At 35.8% G+C, this 24,215-nt stretch overlaps 3 protein-coding genes and 1 long non-coding RNA gene across 11 annotated transcripts in view; 2 read left to right on the forward strand and 2 right to left on the reverse strand.

The window, feature by feature from the left end:
* Positions 1–2,434, reverse strand: part of cgna (cingulin a) — a 70,622-nt gene extending 68,188 nt beyond the window's left edge. For 5 of the 6 annotated variants that reach the window (XR_012391711.1, XR_012391710.1, XM_073925468.1 and 2 more), the window contains exons 1-2: positions 2,401–2,434; positions 2,234–2,310 (exon numbers count right to left, since the gene is read on the reverse strand). The gene's annotated coding sequence lies outside the window, so the exon portion shown is untranslated. The other variant, XM_073925467.1, reaches the window with a different exon arrangement.
* tuft1a (tuftelin 1a) overlaps positions 1–24,215 on the reverse strand; it is a 198,190-nt gene that overhangs the window by 161,150 nt on the left and 12,825 nt on the right. The gene's annotated exons all lie outside the window — the stretch shown is intronic.
* she (Src homology 2 domain containing E) lies at positions 4,886–23,809 on the forward strand. Of its 2 annotated transcripts, XR_012391714.1 has the most exons (7): positions 4,886–5,810; positions 12,689–12,812; positions 16,790–17,008; positions 17,256–17,457; positions 19,915–20,034; positions 20,130–20,432; positions 22,829–23,809. XR_012391714.1 is itself a non-coding variant. In XM_684895.9 (6 exons), exons 1-6 carry the CDS (start codon positions 5,343–5,345, stop codon positions 20,311–20,313), a joined length of 1,317 nt encoding a protein of 438 aa, XP_689987.3. In that variant the 5' UTR covers positions 4,886–5,342; the 3' UTR covers positions 20,314–23,809. The 2 variants fall into 2 exon arrangements, 1 of the variants encoding a protein (XP_689987.3); XM_684895.9 differs by having other exon boundaries at positions 20,130–23,809.
* LOC137487901 (uncharacterized) lies at positions 7,741–10,667 on the forward strand. Of its 2 annotated transcripts, XR_011006700.2 has the most exons (6): positions 7,741–7,992; positions 8,313–8,425; positions 9,393–9,519; positions 9,695–9,780; positions 10,091–10,133; positions 10,231–10,667. It is a non-coding gene; the product is annotated as an uncharacterized lncRNA (long non-coding RNA). The 2 variants fall into 2 exon arrangements; XR_012391717.1 differs by lacking the exon at positions 8,313–8,425.

The raw sequence follows: 24,215 nt of genomic DNA on the forward strand, positions 1-24,215 counted from the left end.
ATTCACAAACACTACGGCCACAATGGCCAAATTAGTTTATTTAATTCACCTATAGCGCATGTCTTTGGACTGTGGGGGAAACCGGATTATCCAGAGGAAACCCACACGAACAAGGGGTGAACATTCAAACTCCACACAGAAAAGCCAACTGGCCCAGCTGGGACTCAAACCAGCAACCTTCTTGCTGTGAGGCGACAGTGCTAACCACTAAGCCACCATGCTTCTATTTTTAAAATGTCTGATTTGTAACAGCAAACATGACCGTTTACTTTTAGTAGTGGTAGTAATGCTTTATTCACCCTGAAATAAAATTAAACATATGATGGTTATAAGATTTTTTTAAATATTGCATCACATTATTTCATTTGCTAAATAATTTTCCATCACTACACAGTAGCACGACCTAGCTATTGTCTATAAACATGTGAGCACCTACATAAGCCTACGCAACCAAGATGCTGATGCGTAGTGTTTCTGTAAAAAGCGACACTGTCAACTTGGCATAATACATTGTTTTTACTCAATTTTCATGAATCCAGATAAACAATTGTTCATTGAACATATGTTTACCATTTTTAGTAAATTACTGTCTTCTATGAATTTTGTGTGAATTTTCATTTCATTGTTACTGTGGCCGAGAGAGCTTAACGTGCTGCAATTTAAGAAAACAGGTGCAATTACAAAAAACACCAGTGAATTAAGAAAAGATCTTAATTCGTTTGACAGCACATGCACTGCATTTTCTTACAACACAAAAAGAATGTAGCACAACTAAAATGTTTTAAGAAGACCCAAAAACATGACGAATGATGCATGCTGTTCCGTGACTATTGGTCAGTTAAGTTGTAGGTGATCTTTAAATGGTGAGTTTTTTGTTTTATTTATTATCCTGATTCCCATGTCTTTAGTATTTATTAGACTAAATAACCATAACCTTAATAGCCAGGACCATCACATTTTTGGGTTCCCTTGAAACATTTCTGTTGTGATGTGAGAAAATGCAGCACATTTTTGTAAAATGTTTGCCTTGTAAGTAACTATTGCCAACAAAATTGAGATCTTTTCTCAATTTGCTTTAAAGACCTTAAAATATATCTACTTAATAAATGGCCACAGATAATTTTAATGAGAACGTTGAATTATATCTAAGCATTATATAAATTAAAAGTATTTTTTACACTTATAACTAACATTACTGATGGGTTTGGGGTGTAAAAAGCAAATAAATACTTATTTAGATTGTGGATCACTGGTATTGTAAAGAGAGCTTGTGTGCTGTTGTTGCTCAACATGGGCCAATACAATTCTTCTGTTCTGAGTCACTGGCTCAAAAAATCCTGGATACCATGACCAAGAAACCGCCAAATCAAAAGACATTAACTAAAAGCTGATAGTTGGTTTTATATTCACACATTCAGAATCAGACTTTATCCTTAATAATGTAATTTCAGAAAAGTATCATTTGCAAATTCTAAATAGTAAAATCCTATTATCAGCCAATGATTATTAAAGTACAAAATAATTCAGTCAAATAAATAATGCTAATGTTGTTTAACTTAAATGCGACTTCTGACCAAATGTACAAAGTTATGTGGTAAAACTATAGGTACTGTTAAAATGAACAAACGTGCGAATATATAACCAACTTTACCTCAATCAGTTTGACAGTCTACCTGACACAGTAACCTGACCCCTCAAGTCTCGTTTGACACTTAAACTCACCATTCATTTGAATGAAAAACAGGTTACTCAAACAAGGCTTTGAGTGTTTAGCGGATTTTCGTGGGTTGTGGTGAGGTAAACAATCACAACACTGTTAAAACATAATTGTTTGCCACGTCAATCCTTTCTCTCATGAGTTTGCTCCCAAAGAGAGAGCGCAGGTGTTTCACCGGGCGCTGCACCTGCGTTATGCGCGAAACTCAGCGGGTTATGAACCTCTTGAGGCGAAGCGCTCGTTTACAGCAAAACCGCTGAAATTAATGTATTTAACGTTAGGCGGGCTGGACAATAATCCCTTGGAGAGACAATAATCCACTTTCAGAGAAAACCACTTAAAAACTATACGAAACACAGCTAAACTTCAGTTTGAGAGCAAGACAAATATCACTCCCAGATGACGAAAAGTTCAGCCCAAGGATGAGTTGGAGCCTCTGGTGCACGATAAACAACTTAGCAACAATTTCATCACAAGCTAACAGGTTTAGCGAGACAAAAATAACATTTAACCTACCTGCTGTTACGGCAAAGTTTATCTTTCACTCAGCTGAATGCTCCACGGTTATCTTTTGTATCACTTCTTCATGAGAACTAAAAGAGTAGGAAGAAAGAACGCGTCTATAAATGTGACAGGTCTGTCTAATAAACCCAAGGGAAACATTTGCTAATACAACCTGTTACCTTTCAGACCGATACCATATACCCCGCCTCCTTTGGGATTGAGGAATTGTCACATTGGTTGATAGTAGCGTTGTGGGAGGGACGTGATGAAAGCTTTCTGTCTTGTTCATTGGTGAGACTGTGTGTCAATCACAAGTGAAAACCGTCTGAAAATACAGAAAAAAATGTATGAAAATACTGGCTCAGAGGGATACACTTCTACAATATAATTATAGTTTATAGAAGACAAACATTTTGTAGAAGCGATGTAAATGTAGTGAGAATGGTTGTTAAGCGCATACTGTTGATAAAATGCAAATAAAAAACATAATAATGTTTTGACTGTTGAGAAATTCAGGTGCAAAACAGAGGTTCGGTGTATATTAAAATGTCTGTTTTATTTAATTTAAATACACTCAAAGAGATTGCTGCTGCTTGTTCAAACCTGTTTAAAATGAGCTTAAACAACACAGTTATTGTAATTTCTTTGGCTTATGTTCAGTCCACTTAAATTTGTAAACCCTTAAACTAACTTAAGTGGTTTGTGTTTGTCCAACTACTTGGTTAGGTGCCAGCATGCTTTGTGTGGAATTGAATTAAGCGAGGGAAATGTTGACAATAATAGTAATCTTGGATGTTTCAAGTTAATAGGACTTGTTAAAGTTTACTCTTTACTTTAGTTTGTAGGTTTAGAAAACATTAATGTAATTCTTTGAGTTTTGGGATTACCACCTTGCAGAGGCATCCATGCTTTGTGTTGGCAGCTTAATTAGCAAAAATGCAGTTTGTTGCTTTGCTCAGTGAGCAATAACTGTCCTGAAATAAGTTTTGTGATCAGTCTCAATGTAACTCATAAAATATACTTAAAAATGGCTCATTTAGTTCATAGAATAACTGCAAACAAAGATAAGAGACTTTGAAATATTCAACACATAACAGACACATGATAGTGTCACAAATTTAAGTTTAAGTTAAATAAAAATACAAATGTATTTAAGCTTTTATGTCATAAAATTATGTTGGATTTATTTGTGTAAAAATATATATTTATTTAGTTGGTGCTAAACAAGTATTGTATGGAAATCCTGCCCTCAATTAAATTGAGTTCAACCAATGAGTTATTTTATGAGTGCTATCATTAAAATTCATCACAGGTAAAAAATGCTAACTTGCAACTCATCTGACATAAAGTAGGCCTACAGTTACACTTTTAACAAAGTGAAGCTGCTAGAGCTTGACCCACCAATAAGGTTTTAAAATGTGTTCTGTCTTACAGTTAATTTATTCAGTGGTATCTTGATTTCATTTTCCCTTTATCTTTTTTAGTAACTGGATAAACAGGTCCAGGTGAGTTTCAATAAATATTGCAAGACGTTCCACAAGCTTCTAACTGATAGTAAACACTATCCCCTTTTTATCGGGGTTTTACTACAAATAAAATAAAGATAACAGCCTAATAATAAACTTTTTTTCTGTAACCACAAACTTACTAACCATAGGGTATAGCTAAACCATTTGTAGTAAAACTGTGGGTTCTAATCATAATCAAAGAACATGGTTACTTAACCTATTCTTTATAATAAAACCATGGTACTTTTTTGTAAGGGAAATATATATACTTTTTTGCTAACAGGCAGCAGCATGCATTACCAAACATTTTTGAATGACACAAATAGTTTTCAAATAGGCATATTTGTTATATCTAATTATTAATTTATAATTAATGTTTAGATCATGTCAATGAATTATGCTTGTTTTATTAATCAGCCACTAGATGGAGGCAGTATAAATGCATAATCTTGCTCATATCCGGTCCTACTAGTGACTTGTTCCAGCCCTATTACCCAGTGGGAAATGCTGCCCCTTTGTGGTAGTGCCAATATAAATGTTAAGAATTTAGATGTTATAAAAATTAATTGAGAAACCACTTGAAAATTCTAATCTTTTTTCCATATTTTAATTAAAAAGCTGTCATATGTTTTTATTATATCACTGAAAATCAGGGTTGTTTCTAAACACCTATTCTTAACTGTTCTGAAGTTTAAACTGCATGGTCTAAAAATGAACAGAAACATCGCCCTTTTTTTCTGTCTTATATGGTTGTGCGTGTGTATCTGCGTGCGCGTGTGTTCTTTAATATGTAATTTTTTGTTTATGTGTGTTTATTTTTCAAAGTCTTGCACAAACTTCTTAGCACTCTTTTCCCCTGAAACTACTAGCTGATGTTTTTTAATCACATAAGAATTTATTTAGCCCACATATAATTGTTTTACTCTTTATTGTTAGCACTTAAAGTGCTTTATAAATTAAATAAAATTGAATCATTTTTTGCGCTGATTTAACTTAATCATAATCAATTAAACTAAAGGGTTCAAATGCGCCTCAACAGGTGTCCAGCGAATAAGAAAGTTGCCATTGAGGGGAACAGAAGCTGCAGAGGTGCAGAAACCACCCCCACCCGCAGCTGTAGCTGCAGCACAAAAGCACGTACATCCACATCCCCTTCACTTCATCTAGACAGTCGCCAGGAGTGGATATACCGGGAATGGGATCTTCAGCGAGAGAAAAGAAAAACTTCAAATTCTTCCGCGTTTATGCCCTTCAGAGGCTCCTCTTTATCTTGCGGGAATAATTGGGAGCAAACTAAAACAAGACAATACATTCCAATGTGAAGAATCGTTGAAAGTGTAAGAAGTTTCCTGAAAAGAAATACGAATGGGATAAATTCTGTAAACAAGATTATATAAAAGGCATTTTAATTTTCGGAACCTTTCCCTAAATCAATTGTTTTTGTTCAATTAAATAAATTTATTATTATTAGCCTATTGTTTTAAACAAACCGCACGTTAAAGTGCAGGTAAAACATCAATAATAGGGGCCACTTTGAGTGAAATTCAAAAGTTTTCTCTCCAGCAGTTGCGCGTGTGTATGGAGAGTGGCGCAGACACCTGTGCGTATTCGTCATGGCGAAGTGGTTTAAAGATTTTCCAACTAGTTTGAAGACTGGATCCGATAGGATCCGTTCAGCTTCAGAATCGGGAACTCAGTCCCGCCCCAAGCCGGTTCTGACAGTCGGTACTGGTTCCAAGGGGAGTCTGCGTAAAAATTCTGGAGCGGAAAACGGTGGCGGTGGTGGCGGCGTGGGCTCGTTGCTTCACGGCAGAAATCGTAAAAATTCTGCCATCGAGTTAGGACGGAACCACTCCAGCACCGGCTCGATGAAAGACGGGAAGATATGGGAAATTCTGATCCCGGGGAAAAGTAAGAAGAACACCAAGATGGAAGGGTTTGAAGACCATCGCACCCTGCGGACCACCAGCCTGGCTGATGAGTACATGAGCAGAATGATCAAGGTTAATGATCCAAAATCCAGCCCAGGAGGATCTTCTCCAGACAGCGAGAGGGCCAAATCACCAATCAGAACAGAACCGGTGAGTTTGAGAATACAGTCTATAAACCAAAACTGCATAAAGCAGCAACAAATAATGGTTTTCATTTAGCAGGCACTTTAGGAAATTTGATTTAAAAAAGTGTATAATAAAATAAATCATAAATCGATTATATATACTGAATAAGTATAGTGTAAACACCCCCAAATTACAAAATATTAATCAATTAAATAAAACCATTTTTAAACTAAAATGACTGTAATTTAAAAAAATCGGTAATTAAAAAAATGTTGCAGAAACGTAGGTGTGACAACTGATTTCCTAAAATGTAAAATGCTTTTGTTGGTTTCAGCTGGTTCTAATAGGATGTGAATTTTCTGTATAGGACTAAACTTACTCAACAGGTACTGAACTTACTGAAATAAGACCTGTGCAAAGCAATTAAGACCAACATTTTAAGGCTGGATTCTTATGGGTTTTCAGATGGTTTTAGAAGAAGAATAGCCCTGATCAGTGTGATAACACAGGCCCCAGAGACAGAGTTCGTTTTAATACACAGCATACTCCAATTTTCCAGTCACCCTGTTGACTGTGAGAACCAAACACAAGTCTTTGTTATGAAAATTGAGATCAATATCTCTCTTCCAGCTCTTTGTTTAAGCAATATCTTCCTTTGCTCCCTCTTCTCTCTGTCGTATCTCTCTTTCTCTCCACATATTCTCTTCTCATTCAACTGCTGTATTATAAGCAGACACAGTGGAGCTGAAAAGCACCAAACACAATGTAAGCCCTTTCCTTGCCTCTTCCTGTCTCTTTTCCTAGTCATGAACACACTCTTCACTCTGTCTTTGTGGGAAATACACTTTTGTGCTACACACACACACACACACACACCCTTGCTCACAAATACGCCAAGAATACAATGCATACATAACACAATGGCTCTGTCCCATTCTTCCAGTCTCTGGTCAGAGCAGTGTTTGAAGAATTATGTCACCTGATACATAGGCTGTATCCTCTCCCATTTACAGACATCCCTTCCAGCTACACTTTGAACATAATAGCACAGAAATCAGAATCTCATGAGGTCACACACACACATAAATATTTCCGGAGGGAGAAAAAGAGAAAAATGGAGTGGATAATAAGCTTAACCTCTTCAGCTAGTGAAGAAATAATAATTCTTAAAAAAAAAAAAAAAAAGAAATGCACCCAAGGTGTAATACTCTATAGGTTTAACAAAGTTTGCACTATTTATGGGCTAGATTCTTGCACAAGCTCCACTAATGAAATTGTTTGTCATATTTAATGCAAGATCTCAGTCAATAGCACAATAGGCCAGTAATTGCAAACATAATTGTGTCCTTATTTGCAGCTCTTTATTGAAGTTTGAGCAAAAATTGTGAATTTACCGCAAAATGACCCAAATTATTAAAGAATTGTCTTAATCGTACTATTCCATAATTAATTCTGAGTTTGCATCTCAAAATTGCAAGTCAATTGTAACTCTGTCTTTATTTATATTTAACTATATTTTTAATAACAAGCAAGTTTTTCAGTAATGATTTAAATGAAACAGTTTATATGCATTTGGATGCAGCATACAGCATTTCAGGGGTTTAAAAAACCCAAATGCTTTAAAAGATTGCGTTTTTAAAAAATGTACCACCTTTATCTATGAAAATATGATTTACATTAAAATGTCAGAGGCAGGGCCAGACATTTTTTGCTGTTTCTGCAGAGAATTTTATAAAACAATCTGCGGACTTTTGCTGAATGATTTTAAGAGTATCATAACTAAAACATGGTAAACAAAGCAAGTCTCTCATATAATATATCTACTAAAGGACAGAAAATGTTACTTTACAAAGTGGATTGTAAAATAAATCAAATGAACATTCTAATATTACTATTATTATATCACAATAATATTTGTGAAATGAGTTTAAAAACTGAATAAATTAAAATGTCCATACACAGCAAATTCATCAGAGTTAAATTCTCGGTGTTGAAGCATTTGAGAGTAAAGTGTTGACGTTAAAGAGTTAGATTTTGATAAATGAATATAATAAGAGTTAGAATTGATTTTATTCAGTGCGAAATCAAGGAGTTATCTTTTCAACACTTGGTGGTGTTATTTCCAACATCCGGGAATTCATGCAGCCCCAGTCACTGAAGAATTTTCCAGACGCCATTTTCCATCTGAGGTTTAGAACAGCAACTGGTGAGTCAAACTACCTAAATGTTGGTATTTTACTGACTTTCTTTTAGGAAATACAGTTGTAAACATGTTGTTAAGTTAATAACTTTAGAATGGAGTGACAATTTTAAACTTCTGCGGTTCATTCATGGTCGTTTGTGTATCTAGCTTAACTGCATTACTATTGACTTCTTTTCAAGAATGTTTTTATATATGCTCACGCATACATAGTGCATAAAAACATCAAATGTACATGTTCAACACATTTCTGTCACGCTTAATGCCATTTTGTGCGTTGTTACCCATTTGTAAAATAAAATCGACACTTCTCCTTTAATTCCAAGCAAACTAGCGAGGGAATCCCTGGAGCCGCCTAACGTTAGCCTACTCTGCCCGGATGCTAACGGCAACACAGGACGGTTTCCATAAGCTCTGGAGAGTTTCTAAAACATATCTGGTGAGTAAATGAACATATGCTTACTTGTAAAAGGCTTCCTGACTGAAACAAATGATTGTTTGTTATTCGTGTACGTTAATTTGGTTATTTTAAACACCGCGGCCCTTTTAAACTGGTTCATTCATGGCCGTCCATATACCGTTAGTCCATAACTTAGACTCGTGTGATAACGTACGCTTGAATTAACGTTATATTAAGTGTTGGCAACCATTAAAGTCGGAATGTTAACATTAATGTCTTTAAATGACCGCGTTTGCACTTTATCAGACATTTAACGTTACAGAAGTCTCCCGGAAGTTGCGGGACTAACGTTAACGTTATCCCGCAAATGCATAGAGACTCCCAGATGCCCAAGTAGATGCCCGCAAATGAATGATAATCTCCCGGAAATCGCGCGTCTCCCGCCCGGTCATTAAACACTGCACGCCCCTCTCCACCGCATCCCTCCCAGCTCTTCAGGTACGTCGCGCGCAAGTCACCCCCACCGCTCTTCAGGTACGTCGCGCGCAACTCATCCCATTGCTCTTTAGGTACTCATCTCTCCCGCTACCTCCCGCAAATCAACTCTGTATCCCCTGAAAATGACTTTTCCCAACTCGGGATGTCTGACGTTAGTAAGTTAGGCTATTTCTGTTGTCAGGAACATCTTAGTCAAGCTTTTTCTCCCGCATGATATTGTGCTTAAAACTATAGGCTAAACTTAGCATGTAACGTTACTGTACACAACATTACCGTTTTATTAGTGCGTTGTAAAAAGCCACCTGTCTGTAAAATTAATCAACTGATTCATATTTGAGCAGCCTAATGATGATACAGGTTTGATTTGTAGATTTATTATCAATAATCAACATCTGAATCAAAAGATATGTGAAAATGTGTGAGGCATACTTTGTGATGTTCATCTCTCTTTTTTATCTGAAGGTTATGCATATGTGTTAGATACTAATGTGTTGTTGTTTTTTAACAGCCACAGTTCTCTGTACAATAACACAAGACCCTGTGACGGTGGCTGATTAGAGACGGATGGTGTATTTCCAGAGTTGGTGAAATGACCAAGCACACCTTCTTGGTCATATGTGGTGATAATAATGAAGGTATGTTTGATAAAGTTCTGTATTTGTTTCACATAAGCTGAGAGGGTATTAGAGCATTAGAGAATAACAAATGACATGAAGGTGATAAGTTTTGTATTGTGGGTGAACTGTTACTTAAATAATGTTTTGCTCTTTGCTCTGCACTTTTTCTCTTCTGCTTATCCTAATATTTTAGATTATATTTGGACCTGAAACATCTGCTAGACTCCAGGAAAGGTGGCGTCAATACTGGACCTGAAAGGGCCTAACAAGTTGAATCTGGTAAAGAAACACGCACACACACACACACACACACACACACGCACGCACATGCTTACAGAAAACTGTAAGTTTATGAATATTTTTTACACTGTGGCCAATATTTTGGGGAAGTCAGCATCACTAAATGATATAAAAAAAATTTTAAGCTCCTCTAAATTTTGCTCCAAGTGTTGTGTTAAATTCAGGATTCTGGACAGACAGCTGCCTGTTTTTCCAGTTCTAGTCATAGTGGTTAACCTAATTGTTTTTGGAGATCCAACAGTGATGTATGTGTTTTTTCTACTTTTCCATATCCTGTCACCTCAACCAGCTGGGAGAGTCAAGTTGTGGATCATCATGAAGATTTTCAAAAGGTGAGTTTAGATTTCTTGAAAGTTTTATTTACTTTAAATGTTCTTTTAAATATATCATAGAATTTGATTGCAATTTGTTTTCAAACATTTTTCTTAGTCATGCTGGAGTCTTGAAGAGTTCTTAGATGAGCATCACCCTACAGTATATCCGTGCATCAGGAACCACCAGACGAGCGATCAGCAGCTACTACTGTACATCGTCATGGATAAAAAGGTCATCCTGTGGCTGGGAAGCACATCTTTCACAGGACATGCTTGATGAGATTTCCTAGCTCCAGTTTGTTTTCACACAAGTTTACAGCATTTATACCTTCATTTTAACTGCTGTGTTTGATATGGAGGACCAAGGAAACACCAGAAGTGAAAGATTTGCACGCCAAGTTGTTTAAAATGTAATTTCAGAAGAAAACTATGCGTTCAGAAGAAAACTATGAGTGACGATATATTGAACTTTCAAATTGCTCTGATGAAACATCAAGTTTGGACATCATATTTTGTTGATACTGTCTGTACTAATAAAACATTTAAAGCATATTTGACATTGTTGCATTTTAAAAACTGAATGAATTGTTGAAGTTGTGAATGTTTTCAAATAAAATGTTTTTTATTTTGTAATTTACAGTCTATTTGACCTTTTTACCATATTTACACTCAAGAGAGTTAAATAAAATAACAATATATTACACCAGGTGGTGTTAAATATAGTAACATTTTTTAACTCTGCCCTGAGTTAAAATTAACCCTTACTTCGGTGTCAATGTGCCAACCCTTTTGAAAGTGTTGATTTAAGTCTGTTTTGAATGGACCCCATGAGACACTTTCAAAGTGTTGAAATTAACACCCATAGAGTTGTTTTGGGTCCCCATATTTTGCTGTGTACTTTTTACTTTTAAGTCAATGCATATACAGTTGAAGTCAGTTATAAGCCCCCTTTTGATTGTTTAACAGGGCAAGGACATTTTCACAGTATGTCTGAATATTTTTTAATTGTGGAGAAAGTCTTAATTGTTTTATTTCAGCTAGAATAAAAGCAGTTTTTAATTTTTAAAAGCCATTTTAAGGTCAAAATTATTAGCCCCTTTAAGCTACATTTATTTTTCTATAGTCTACAGAACAAACTATCATTATGCAATAACTTGCCTAATTACCCTAACCTGTCTAGTTAATCTAATTAACCTAGTTACGCCTTTAAATGTCACTTTAAGCTGTATAGAAGTGTCTTGAAAAATATCTAGTCAAATTTTATTTACTGTTATCATGGCAAAGATAAAATAAGTCAGTTATTAGAAAAGAGTTATCAAAACTATTATGTTTAGAAATGTGCTGAAAAAACAGCAGTATCATACATTATGTCCACGTTTCTTTCTTTCTTTCTTTCTTTCTTTCTCAATTTCCAGTAAATCTTACATAAGTTCTAAAACGTATTTAGTGGTATATTAAGAAATTTAATATAAGTTTTTAAGATGTTTCTAAAATACTATCACACTACTTTCTAGACAGGGAAAACGTATTTGAATGTGTGAAGTTTCAGACAAGTTTCCAAATATATTTTTCTATGACAAAATCTGTTATAAATGACAACAAACTAAAACAAACGTCAAAGATCAGATGTACAAAACAAATAATGGAAAATGATTTTAGCCTTAAATACTCTATAAATAAATAGTAGTGAATCTTTTTTTAGATGTGATTTCATAGTTGGTCCCAGAGAGGGTTCATTTGCAACTATTTCCCATTACTGAGAGTTTATTACACAAAAGATACAAATGTTGCAATACTGAAAAATGTCTGAATTCAGATAAACCAACTTGCAAACTACAAGAAAAACTCTTAAATGTAAGATATAAAACTTCCAGTTTTTATTCAGAGGCTGAAAGAAACTTACCACAAAAACCAAACCTTAAATAATAAAGTAGTTACCGTTTTAATAATAGAATATTCACATGTCATTTTCTGTCTTGTTTAAACTGTATAAGGAGTGTTGTATCATAACTGTGAAAAAAACATAAAAAACATACTTTTTTGCTTAAACAGATTAAAATAACTAAATAAAAGATAATATGATTCATACAGTATTTGTGCTTTTTAATTGAACTTTTCTGTTCAAAACATCTCAACTGTCAGTGAATATCGTTCATAAACTTTCCCTCAACGTGACGCAGGGCAAAAGGCAGCTACATAGTTGCTAATAGTGTAAATAAGGCTTTTTAAACTCCCCAAGCTTCTTGAAAACTTTTCTGAGGTTGCTACGCACAGATGAGTGGGCTTCAAAAGATTCACCATTTTCTAACAATTCAAATGTCTTGCTGCAATCTTTCTTTCTGTTTTTATAAAATTTTAAGTATCATACCTCTATATTTATGAGATATGAGTCATATTTCTCTTATATTTCTCATATTTGTGTGTGTGTGTGTGTGTAATATGCCAAAAATGCTAATAATCTCAAACTTCTAATATATATAATTTAACTAAAGAGGCTGTATGCTTTTAGGCCTGAACACATACTGTATCAATGATATCGTGTTTAATTCATATTCTCATCTCACTGTGAACAGATCATCGTAGAGGATTATGCCGACCCATTTGATGCTGAGAAAACCAGAGAACAGAAAGAAGCTGAAAGAGAAGGAGAGAACGATGGCTACATGGAGCCTTATGATGCCCAGCTCATTATTACAGGTACACTGTTTTTTTCTAGTCACCCTAACGCTTTCTCAAAAGCAGCATTTCTTGGTATATCAAGCTGATTTTCAGGGATTTTGAAAGGTATGAGAAATCACAGCTCCCCTCATATGGTGGTTTCCACAGTGACAGTGTTGTGCTGGGACAATGGGTGTAGTTTCCTCTTTCTGCTTCCTGTTTCCTGTCTGTGTTTCCTTTGCCCCATTCTGTGGACAGGAAGTTGACCCCTGCCGTCCCCCTTAGAAAAGCCTGGCTATGTGAGAAAGACCCCTCCAACACCTCCTACTCCCCCCAATCACTTCCCAGAACTCAGGAAGTGGCCTGCTCAGCCAGCCAATCGCAGACGAGCTTTGACTTTCCCCTGGTATGACCATTGTTTTCACACACAATAGGCCAGACACAAAGTGACAGCAAAGAAACAGCAAGTGAGGGGAGAACGATGGAGCTCAGGGTACATTTTTTTGTTATTGATGATGAACTTTAAATCATGAGGATTGAATCGGTGCATAAATCGAGAAACGCAGAGAAATTTTGTCACTACTGACTGAAAATGCAGTAATAATTTCTATGCGTGATGATTTTTTGTTTTAAAAGGACAAATATTACATCTTAAGTTTGAATTCATTAAAAAATAATTCCTTTTATGTGTGCAAGTTGTCCTGAATTTCTTACTGCGTATCTGAGTTTGAAAACTTATTTAAACATTTACTTTAAATGTAAAATCTAAATATTATTTTAAAAACAGTTCACCCTTGTGTACGGTTCAAATTTACTACCCTTTTTTAATGTTAGGGATGAAAACATTAACTGAATTAAACTGCTGTAAAAGTGCATCAGATAATTTTTTTTTTGCATATAAATCTGTTAATCTACCTCATCAAAACTACTAAATTGTTCAGAAAATTACAGGATTGTAAAAACACACTACTACTACTACTATTACCACTACTACTACTGCTACTACTACTACTACTACTGCTACTAGTACTACTTCTACTACTACTACTACTACTACTACTAATAATAATAATAATAATAATGCAAACCCAACAACTAGTACCAGGTTGGACCTCCTTTTACTGCCATAATTCTTTGTGGCATGGATTCAATAAAACATTCATCAGAAATTTTGTTCCACACTGGCATGATAAAATTATGCTGTTGCTGCAGATTTGTCACCTACATACTGTATCTACGACGTGAATCTCCCATTTCAGCACATTCCATAATTGCTCTATTGCAGGGGTGTCCCAACTCGGTCCTGGAGGGCCGGTGTCCTGCATACTTTAGGTCCAACTTCCTTCAACACACCTGCCTGGAAGTTTCTAGTATACCTAAAAAGAGCGTGATTAGCTGGTTCAGGTGTGTTTATTTGGGGTTGGAACTATAATATGCAGGTCACCGACCCTCCAGGAGCGTGTTTGGACACCCATGCTCTATTGGGTTGAGATCTTTAATGCAAGGCAGAATGGATTTTATTTCATTGTGAAAATGTAAAAAAAAAATAGACTCATTTAGATTTTTTTATTAATGTTTGTTTATGGTCAATTCTGACATTTACATTACAGATGTTGCAGCAGAAAATGAGATGCATCAGTTTATGCAAATTTTTTAATCTTTCTATTGGCCGTGTGGTCTATTGGTAAGCCTGTGTGAATTGTAGCCTCTGTCGTCTTTTCTTCTTAGCTGACAGGAATGTTGCCAGTGTTTTCTTTTGCTTGAAGGTTCAGTGTGTTGTGTGTTCAGAGATGCTCTTTTTTTAAGACATTAGATTTAATGAGTCGTTATTTCAGTAGTATCTGACTGAAGACTTGCGCATGCAGTCTCAGACATGCAATCTCAGACACAAAGCTAGTGACATCCCTGTGAGGGGTAGGATTAGGAGTGGAGTTCGGTGTGTGCATTAAAAGCATTGCATGCAGCTCAGTTTGCATCTGCACCCGATCTGCAGCAACACCCTTCACTTAAAAATATATATTTTTGCTGCTTGTTCAAACTTATTTACAATGTGCAGAATTAACACAATTCCTGAGATTTTGTTTTGGGACAACTTGTTTTATGTTTAATCTACCTAAAATTGTTAACAAAGGTGCAGTAGGTGATTGTCTTCAGAAACATTTTTTTTCTGCTGGTTGAAAGTCTCTTCATATTCCAATAGTAATGATTAAAGTAAATGATTTAAAAGTGTTTATATGTATTTTTATATTCTGGGTAAGGCATAAAACTAAAAATGTTTACCCAATTAAATACTGTCAGGCCGGCATCTCCCATAATTCTGATCAAACTGTGAACAAATGCAGATTTGGGCTTTTGCGCATCTCTGTTCATGCATATCCACCATTAGCGTGTGCACGGCTAGATGAGTGCCATCCATTCACGACACATGCACACGAGACTCACAGTCGAGGCAAAATCAAAATACTGAATTGAAACTTTTTAAAATCCTGAATCAATATTGGAGTGACTTTTGCACACTGGAGGAAGAAAGACACCATGACTGAAGTATTTCTGTTAGATAGGTAATGTTCTGTTTTAAAACTGTCTAAGCTTCACACAGAGCTGATGCAGATGTTGTTACAAATGGGTTATATGGCGCCACTGAAATCTCCCGATCTCTGAAATCTCCCGGTGAAAGATTAATGTGACTATTTTCAGTTTCATAAGTTCCTTTTACAGCATCAATAATGTGGATTTATATTTAGTTTAACAACTAAACATAAGTCATTAGCGCTATTCTGCCTAGCCTGCTCTACTAAGCTAAAGTTGCTTTTATTTTCACATTGGGTCATTTCTGAACGATGACAGCCTGTTACGCGCTCCTGATTTTGTTGACCATGCTACTCTGAATATTGGCTCTGAAAAAGCATGTAAGTGTGGCTTGGTAATAAGTGAAATTCCTGCGCGCTGCCAGGCCAATGACATGAACTAGTGGGTTGCCTGCTGTCGTGTGTCGCGGTGTGTGCGGTCGCGATTTTGGAAGGCGTGGCTTTGAAACACAGTCCCTCATCCAAAGTTATTATGCTAACCGATTAGCATTTTGGCAGATCACTTACTGCACCTTTAATCAATTAAAACATATTAATATTATCAACTACATTATTAACTTGATCAACTTGTGTTGGGACAACATGATTTGTGTGAACTCTTGAAACAATGGGAATGTTGACAGGTATGAAAAAATGGCCAGTGTTCTCTTGGTGTATGAGATAAATTATAAATGATTATATATATATATATATATATATATATATATATATATATATATATATATATATATATATATATATATATATATATATATATATTATGTGTAATTCTTTTAAAGTCAACTATTTAATTCATTTATATTTTGCAGTATTTTATGAATTTGATAAAGAAAGGCTAGAGATTGACAAGAAACTAGAGAAGGATTGATGTTGACAGTTTGTTCTGCTGTTTAGCACATGGGTTATGCACTTGAAAGTGGAACATCTTAAGCTCCTTCTAAAATTCTAAGTCACTTTTATGAACATTTAAGGTGATCTTTTTCCTACTTTTAATGAAGCTAAATATAGTTAAATCTGTCTTAGTAATAAAATGAAGCAAGTTACTTGCTGCTCAGAGTGTTTTATGTAACAGTTTCATACCAATGTGCTATAATGATGTATGTGAAAAAAAACTAAGGTTAAATAAAACTAAATGTAGTTTAAAACTTGAGGTCAGATTTACATCTGTTCTGCAAAATTGCTCCACATGGATTTTACATTATATATAAGTTGATCATGCAAATTTGCTGCCACAAACCAAGAGAAATTTGCATAGATTGAAAGTGACTTTTGTGCTTATGCATCAATAAACTGTTGACAAATTGTTTTGTTTTGCCTGACAAATATTGTGAGCAGACTAGCTCAATAGGGAGAGATTTAACAGATATCAAACACTAATTTTTTTTTATGAAAGATTTCTCTCACATGTAAGTATATGCTCTTGTGCAGAGATTCGCAGACGAGGCTCGAAGGATCTGCTGAAAGTGTGTGTAGTGTTGAACGGAGGCGAAGGTGAGGGGTCTGGACCCCCTCAGATCTATGATGTCCCATATGAGGAGGTTCTGGAGGGAATTCCGTTGACCCGACCTGAGTCCGACTCCAGACCGCCGGCAGAGTATGAGCTGCCCTGGGAGTGGAAGAAAGAGCAGATTGTTAGAGCCCTGTCAGGTAACTCCCCTTGCATTCATATTAGTAACAAACATCTTCTTTATTTAATATATAGACACAGTATAATGGGAAAAAACTATTTAAAAGTCATTTGCTGTTTGGTTTTAATGACATATTATTGAGGGAATTCTCATGAGCAGTTTCTCCAAATGTCTGAAATAACTAGAGTCATTATAACTGACAGATGACAAATCTAAAATCTATGCGACTTAAATCTGTAGTGTTTAATGTTTCTTTCTGTGCACAGCTCAGTTTGATGGAGCCGAGCGCATGTCGAAAGAAGAATCAGGTTCTCCTACTATAAAACAGCAGACTCTAAGACATAAAAGCTGGACGACCAAATCTCTACGACCGAATCCCCCCTCCCCAACCTCCCCCTCTTCCCCCAGCATCACCCCAGACAGTGAGACCCCAATTGTTGATCCCACCCTGCCATTGGAGAAACAGAGGTGTGTGTTTGTGTCTTAAAATGTGTTTTGGAGAGTTACTTTAAATCTAAAAATTAAACTAAAACAATTTAGAGGCAATATTATTAAGAAGGTTGTGAAAAGGGTATGTTTTGGTCAAAATTTGCACTAAAGTTTGGTATTTAAATATTTACAGTATGTTTCACTGAAAGCTTGCACACTTAATATTTTTATTATAGATACAGTATACTCACTGGCCCTTTTATTAGTGACACATGTTCATTTACGTTCATTTAGCAGATATTTTTATACAAAGTGACTTACAAGTGGGGATAAAGTAGTTTAACTTTTTTCTCTCCATATCAAACCCACTCACCTGTGTGAAGTTCAGTCAGAATTGCGCAATGCTTCCCCCAAAAATGGGGTGTTATTAAAAAAAATGATTTGTTTTCTGATAATTACTTAATTGAATAACAAAACATGAATAAATAAAAATAGCTGGTTTCTTTCCAGCCAGCTATAGAGAAACAACAGAGAATGGCTATGTCGTGTAGAAGCTTAGAATTTTGAGCTGAGAACATGCTTTATTTGTAGAAAATCCCATTTTTTTCATATATCCTACTTTGATTATATACAGCTACTCAGCTAACATGAAAAGGACTGTCATATTTCGTAGTTCCTCTGAAGACCCTCCCTCAAGAGGCTCTGATTAGTCAACTAACATAATGTTCTGTGATTTGCAGATCAGCTCCACATCACCAAGAAGTCTCTGTTATAACATAACAGCTATTCTGTCCACGCCCAGAAGGGATTATGACATTATTACCCAGTAGTCAAATGTTTACAAATATAAGCGCAGCTGTTTAGAGGTAATTTCTGGTTAATAATGTCAGAATTTACCGCTATTTTGGAATGGATGTGTAATCTGTCTTTTCCGGAAAAATTCTGCAACGTTCTTGCCTGGTTAAACAACGCTTTTTGAAATTACCTGTAAAAGTTGTTCCGGAATTTTTTTGCATATTTACCAGTATCACTGTGTGAAAGAGGCTAATGTAGAGGTGGGCACTTACATCTGGCCCGGGAGTTTTTAAAATACTGCTTCTGAGTAACTGTGCGTTCACACCAAAAGCGGTGAGAGCGTCCAAGGTCACTCTGGCCGCCCTGGCAACAACGCTGTCTGCCTTCAGCTCCGGCGGTGAGAGCGTCAAAATTCACCACATTGATCTCATATTTAAAGGGGCCGTTGTAGCATATCAGTTACATTCCTGCATAAAACATGGTTTCTAGCGTGAAAATTTTGCGCATGAATTTAACAATGGAAGATCAAGTTGCATGTGGTGTGGCTTTGCTCCACTTAATTATCATGTGTCTATATGTCTGAAATATCCTAAAGCAGCAGTACTATTTTGTACTGTCGCATGAGATTCCCGCTTTTTTAAAGCAAAATATCTATAACGTTAATGCACATCAGTAACTCGCCAGTAATTTTTTAAATGTATGTTCCTATAAGAAAACATTGTAAATAATTGAAAATCCGGCGACTGCAATAATCAAACCCCTGGGGAACAACTGTGGCGGTACAGTTAGTGCAACCAGTAGATTTAGAACACGCTCTCGGATATTAAAATGCCCTCGACTTAAAATGAGTCAGGTAAAAAAATGACTCTGAATGTTGTGTGTTTAAGGAAGAATGGACAACAAAATACCTCACCAATATCTGACAGAAAGCAGTAGGTCTAATATGCCAAGAAAGTATTGCTTTTTTTAAAGACTACAACCTAAGGGGCTGAGCACACAGCTAGGTGCGCAGTGCGCTTTTTTATGTCAGGCAACGACTGAATCAGCTAGGTATTTTGCGAGAGTGTTGCTGTTGATATTAATGTAACTTTATTTTCATACTGTTCACATTAACACACTTATAATAACATGACTTGGAATAACAAGGATTAAGATTTTTCCGTTTTATCTCATAGTTTTATAAGGATTGATATAAATAGCAGTGCAAATTCATTTGACTTGTAAATTTGATTCAATAATAACTTTAAAAAAAAAATCTGTTTTGTGTTAATGTGTTAATGTGACATATGTTTCATGCATACTGCCACTCTAAATAAAAAAATATTTTTTGAAGGATTTGACATGTGGCCCTTCACTAGGTTTGCAAAACTTGATGTGGCCCTCGGGTCTAAAAAGTTTGCCCACCACTGGGCTAATGACCAAAAACAAAAATCATCTTAAACTATATTTTTCCACTACGCTTAAATGACCTCCATAGTCCCAGATCTCAGTTCAATAGAGCACCTTTGGGATAAGGAGAATGTCGTTTTAAAGCTTAAATATATGATCTGTCCATTCAGGTTCATTCATGTTTATAGTTGTCTGTACATCATTCTCAGTTTATTCTGATTCCTTTCTTCTGTAATCTATACTCGATTAAATATGTTTTATAAGCACTGTTCTTTTTACATAATCATACATTCTCTCTCTCTCTCTCTTTAGCTGGTATCATGGCAGTGTGAGTCGTCAGGAGGCAGAGGCTCAGCTCCAGCAGTGTAGGGAGGCCAGTTTCCTGGTGCGAGACAGTGAATCAGCCACCAGCAAGTACTCCATTGCCCTCAAGTAAGTGTGTGTTTGTTCAAGAGAACAAGAAACGAGTTAGCAGTCCTGAAAAGCTGACACGATGATATAAGATCCTTGTTTTCCTCTCATTACAGGACAAGTCAAGGATGTGTGCACATCATCGTAGCGCAGACTAAAGAGTGTGGCTACACACTGGAAAAGAGCAGCTGTGTGTTTCCAAGCATCCCAGAAGTGGTACACCACTACTGTACCCAGCGCCTCCCTTTTACAGGGGCTGAACACATGACCCTGCAGCACCCCGTGCCACGCACACACTGAACCCACACACACACACACACACACAAAAAACATGCTGAACTTAAACATACCATTTTATGAAGCAAAACATGAATCTTCAATACCGTGGTGCCAGCCAATCATATTTACACTCTTATACTGTGTCCTAACCAGACAAAATGCGATACAATACCAATACAATGACAAAAAGTCTGTCCACATCTGACACGTTTTGACTATGAGACGAGACAAATAGATCAAAAATCACATTTGTTTAGAAAGACGTGTGTGGCAGAGCTTTCTGAAAAACATGTTTTCCAGGATGTCTTTTTTTATTTATTTTTTATTATTGTTTATCTTTTGAAACATAGCACAACTTATATTCTGACCTATCTTAATGCCCTTATTAATATTTTACCATTAGTTCAGAGGTGTGTTTGTATCTTAAAATTTGGTTTAGACATTACTGTGGTAATTATTATTATTTTTTATTTCCTTTGGCTTAGTCCTTGATTAATCAGGGGTTGCCACAACAGAATGAACCACCTGTAATTACTTTGTTGATATTAACCAAATGTTAGAGGCAATATCCTCAATAAGAATGTCAGAAATGTATGTTTTAAGCAAAATGTGCACTAAACTTTAGTATTTTAAAGATGCCATAGTTCACCAAAATTATCAATTTACTTTAAAAATTTCTTTTTTTTGTCACTTTAAGAGCAATATTAAATTTGCAAATGAAGAGTTCAGATGCAAATATCTCTAAGTGCAGTCTGAAATATCCATGAAAAATGAGCATTTTTCCCAGACCTCTATGTTTATGTTGAGGTATTTCATTTTAAAGACCTTTAAAAGAGTGTATTCTTTGTCATAAACTTGAAATTACTGAACCTACAGACAGTAGCCTGATAAAAATTGCAAATTTTTGAAGGAAATTTCAAACGGCTTTTAGAGTTTTTGAACCCATCAAATATAATCTAATATAACAAAATGACTATTCATGGTTGCTTCTTATTGAGAATAACACACCTTACAGAATTTATAATTTTTTTTATATTGATTATAAACAGGCGTCACAGTGGCTAGCACGATCGCCTCACAGAAAGAAGGTCGCTGGTTCAGACCCCGACTCAGTCAGTTGGCATTTCTGAGTGCATGTTGCATGTTCCCCTCATGTTCGCGTGGATTTCCTCCGGGTGCTCCGGTTTCCCCCACAAGTTTAATGACATGAGCTATAGGTGAATTGAGTAAGCTAAATTGTCCAAAGTGTACTGTATGTGTAAAAGAGAGTGTATGGGTGTTTCCCAGTGATTGGTTGCTGCTGTAAGGGCATCCGCTGCATAAAACTTATGCTGGATAAGTTGGCGGTTCATTCCGCTGTGGCAACCCCAGATTAATAAAGGGACTAAGCTGAAAAGAAAATGAATGAATTGACTGTAAACATTGCATTTCATTCAGGGCTACCAGGAGCCTGTTTAACATTGTCTCTGAATTTTATTATAAATGTGACTCACAGCTAGTTTAACATTTTCCGGACAATATCATAAATGCATAACCCAATTAAAAATGACACTGTACAAAAAATCAAGCAGCTTCAGCTTCAATCTCAAATTCAATCTCTTCAAAATATTATTTTTATATTTTTTTGTAGTTGGCCCACACTTGACTTCAACTTTAAACATTATAATATTGGCATAAGTCATTCTGAATGCTGACAGGATTAGAAAAGAAATGCTTTCAGTACAGCTGTAAGGTCACAAAAAATGATATTCAAACTCATATTAGACCCTTTTAAAAAAGAAATAAATCACATAATCAATAACTGGGTGCGTTTCAATTAGTTGATGGGTCATAAATCAGTAGATATCTATCAATACACAACATGGTTCACTGCACTCTTAAATGCAGGGTATAATTTAACCCCAATTGAGGTCAAATGAAAACCAGACTTGCCTGTTTAATTACATTTTAAACCAATCTCTTGGGTTTGTCCATATTTGTTAAGACACTGATGACTCTTATTTTAAATTATAATGTCCTCATAGTACAATGTTACTAACTGGTCAGCATTAGTAAACCCAATTTTTTACCGTTATGATAAATACTTTGATCGATGTCATATAAATCCCTTTTAACACTTAAGCCATAAATTAGTTAAACCTTTAAGATAGATTATAAACTATTAGATTACTATTTCACTCCTCAGAATTTCTATACCGGAACACAAACTATATTCAATTGTGAATGTCTCATCCCTATGATATAATCTCGTTGAAGTGTTTACCCTCCAGACTGAGGGGATGAAGGGTATAAGGGACCCAAGTTCTGCATAACCTGCATTTACAAATGATCCATGTGAAAAGAATCATGGGAGTGCAAGCCCCCATCAAATCCTTCATTCTGAAAGGCCCACCGTATGATGAGATTTGTAAACTTTAGTTTAGAATGACCTTCCAAAATGGTGCTCATAAGGTATTAGTTAGGACAAAGACTCCGAATAACATGGAAATCATACTTTCTATTGTGTATCGCAGTGACATGTCTGGTTCGGACACAGTGAAAACCATATGTATGAATGTATGTATGCATGTATGAATGTATGTATATGTGAATCCAATTGAGTAGGTGAACAAGTAGGACTTTGTGTATTTGAGTTTTCACCACCTTTAAAGTCAGGATACTCCTCACTAGAAAGAGGGGAGAGGGGAAATATATTTCAGAGTTTACATAATGTGCATATGTTGTTGACTTGTTTTGTTTATTCCTCTTGGCTTGTTTTTGAGTGCACTGTGACTGTAGCCTCATAAGTTCACTTCCAATCATGCTCCTGATCTAATTATGTGCCAGAGGACTGACGCGCTTTTTATCGCCCCCTGCTGGTATTAGCGGCAAACTGCAACGCTATCCTTCAAGCTCCCCTCAAGAGACACAAATTCTCCTCATGCAACAATGACATTGCAGTGCAAATAAGTGGCCAGCATGTGCACAATTCATATTTTTAGGATCCATAATATAGATTTAGTGTAGAACTGCAGTAGAATTCTATTATTGTTGTATTCTCTGAGGAAAAACCCTTCAGCACACATTGGCAGTTGCTGGATAGCTGAGGCTAGATCATTAGCTCGGATCAATACAGCAAATTGGACTTGGCTCGTTCATCAGATAAATGAGTCACTGCCGTTGATTGGCTAATGTTCTTGTCTGTACGTGATAAAACTTCCTATTGATTGGATGGAGTTTGGGAATTGCGGGATGTCGAAGTGGATTTACTGAGCGTGTCGTCATGCTTGGTTTTGTGGAAAACCGAACGTGTCATCACTGTCTGCTTGATGATGGGAAGTCATGTTTCAATGGTTGTCTTTTTGTTTAAAGGTTACAGGTTCCCATTTTATCTTAAAGTATGCTACGTTTGATTATGAAGTAATAACTGTTTTGATCTAGATGAGAGGAGACAAAAAAAAATGTGTTTGTTGAAGATTTTGCCTTTGTACAATGTAATAATATGTGCAAAGCTTGAAATAAAGCAGATAATGGTAAATCTGTTAAATCTTTTGATCTTTCACATGTACACATAAAAAATTCCTAAACAAAATGCAACAAGATATGTATAACAAATAAAGCCATAGTTATATTAAATATGATATAACTAGGGTGCAAATTACAGCGTGGTTTGTGGGGTAGTGACCCCCCTAAGTAACGCTTGTTCTCCCTTAAGTACTTCAAAACGAGATGTTTTGGGGGTGGGGGGTGGAGGTGGAAGGGGGGGGGGGGGGGGGGGGGGGGTCGGTGAGTTGGGTCAGTCCTTTAATTCTGAGAAATATTTTACTAAAAATAATATTTATTTAAAAATCAAACATTACCCATACTTTTAACTTATTAGTTATTAAAGCTACATGGAATTTTAAAGTATAAACTTAATTTGATGTGAAGATTAACAGAAAATA

This window comes from Danio rerio, chromosome 16 (genome assembly GCF_049306965.1).
Source record: "Danio rerio strain Tuebingen ecotype United States chromosome 16, GRCz12tu, whole genome shotgun sequence".
Classification (NCBI taxonomy): Eukaryota; Metazoa; Chordata; class Actinopteri; order Cypriniformes; family Danionidae; genus Danio; species Danio rerio.

Excerpts from the sequence above, each read along its gene's own strand:
- she (XM_684895.9), top strand. The coding sequence starts at position 5,343 with ATGGCGAAGTGGTTTAAAGATTTTCCAACTAGTTTGAAGACTGGATCC. Across the intron at positions 5,811-12,688 it reads CACCAATCAGAACAGAACCG|ATCATCGTAGAGGATTATGC; the intron begins GTGAGTTTGAGA and ends CACTGTGAACAG. Across the intron at positions 17,458-19,914 it reads CTGCCATTGGAGAAACAGAG|CTGGTATCATGGCAGTGTGA; the intron begins GTGTGTGTTTGT and ends CTCTCTCTTTAG.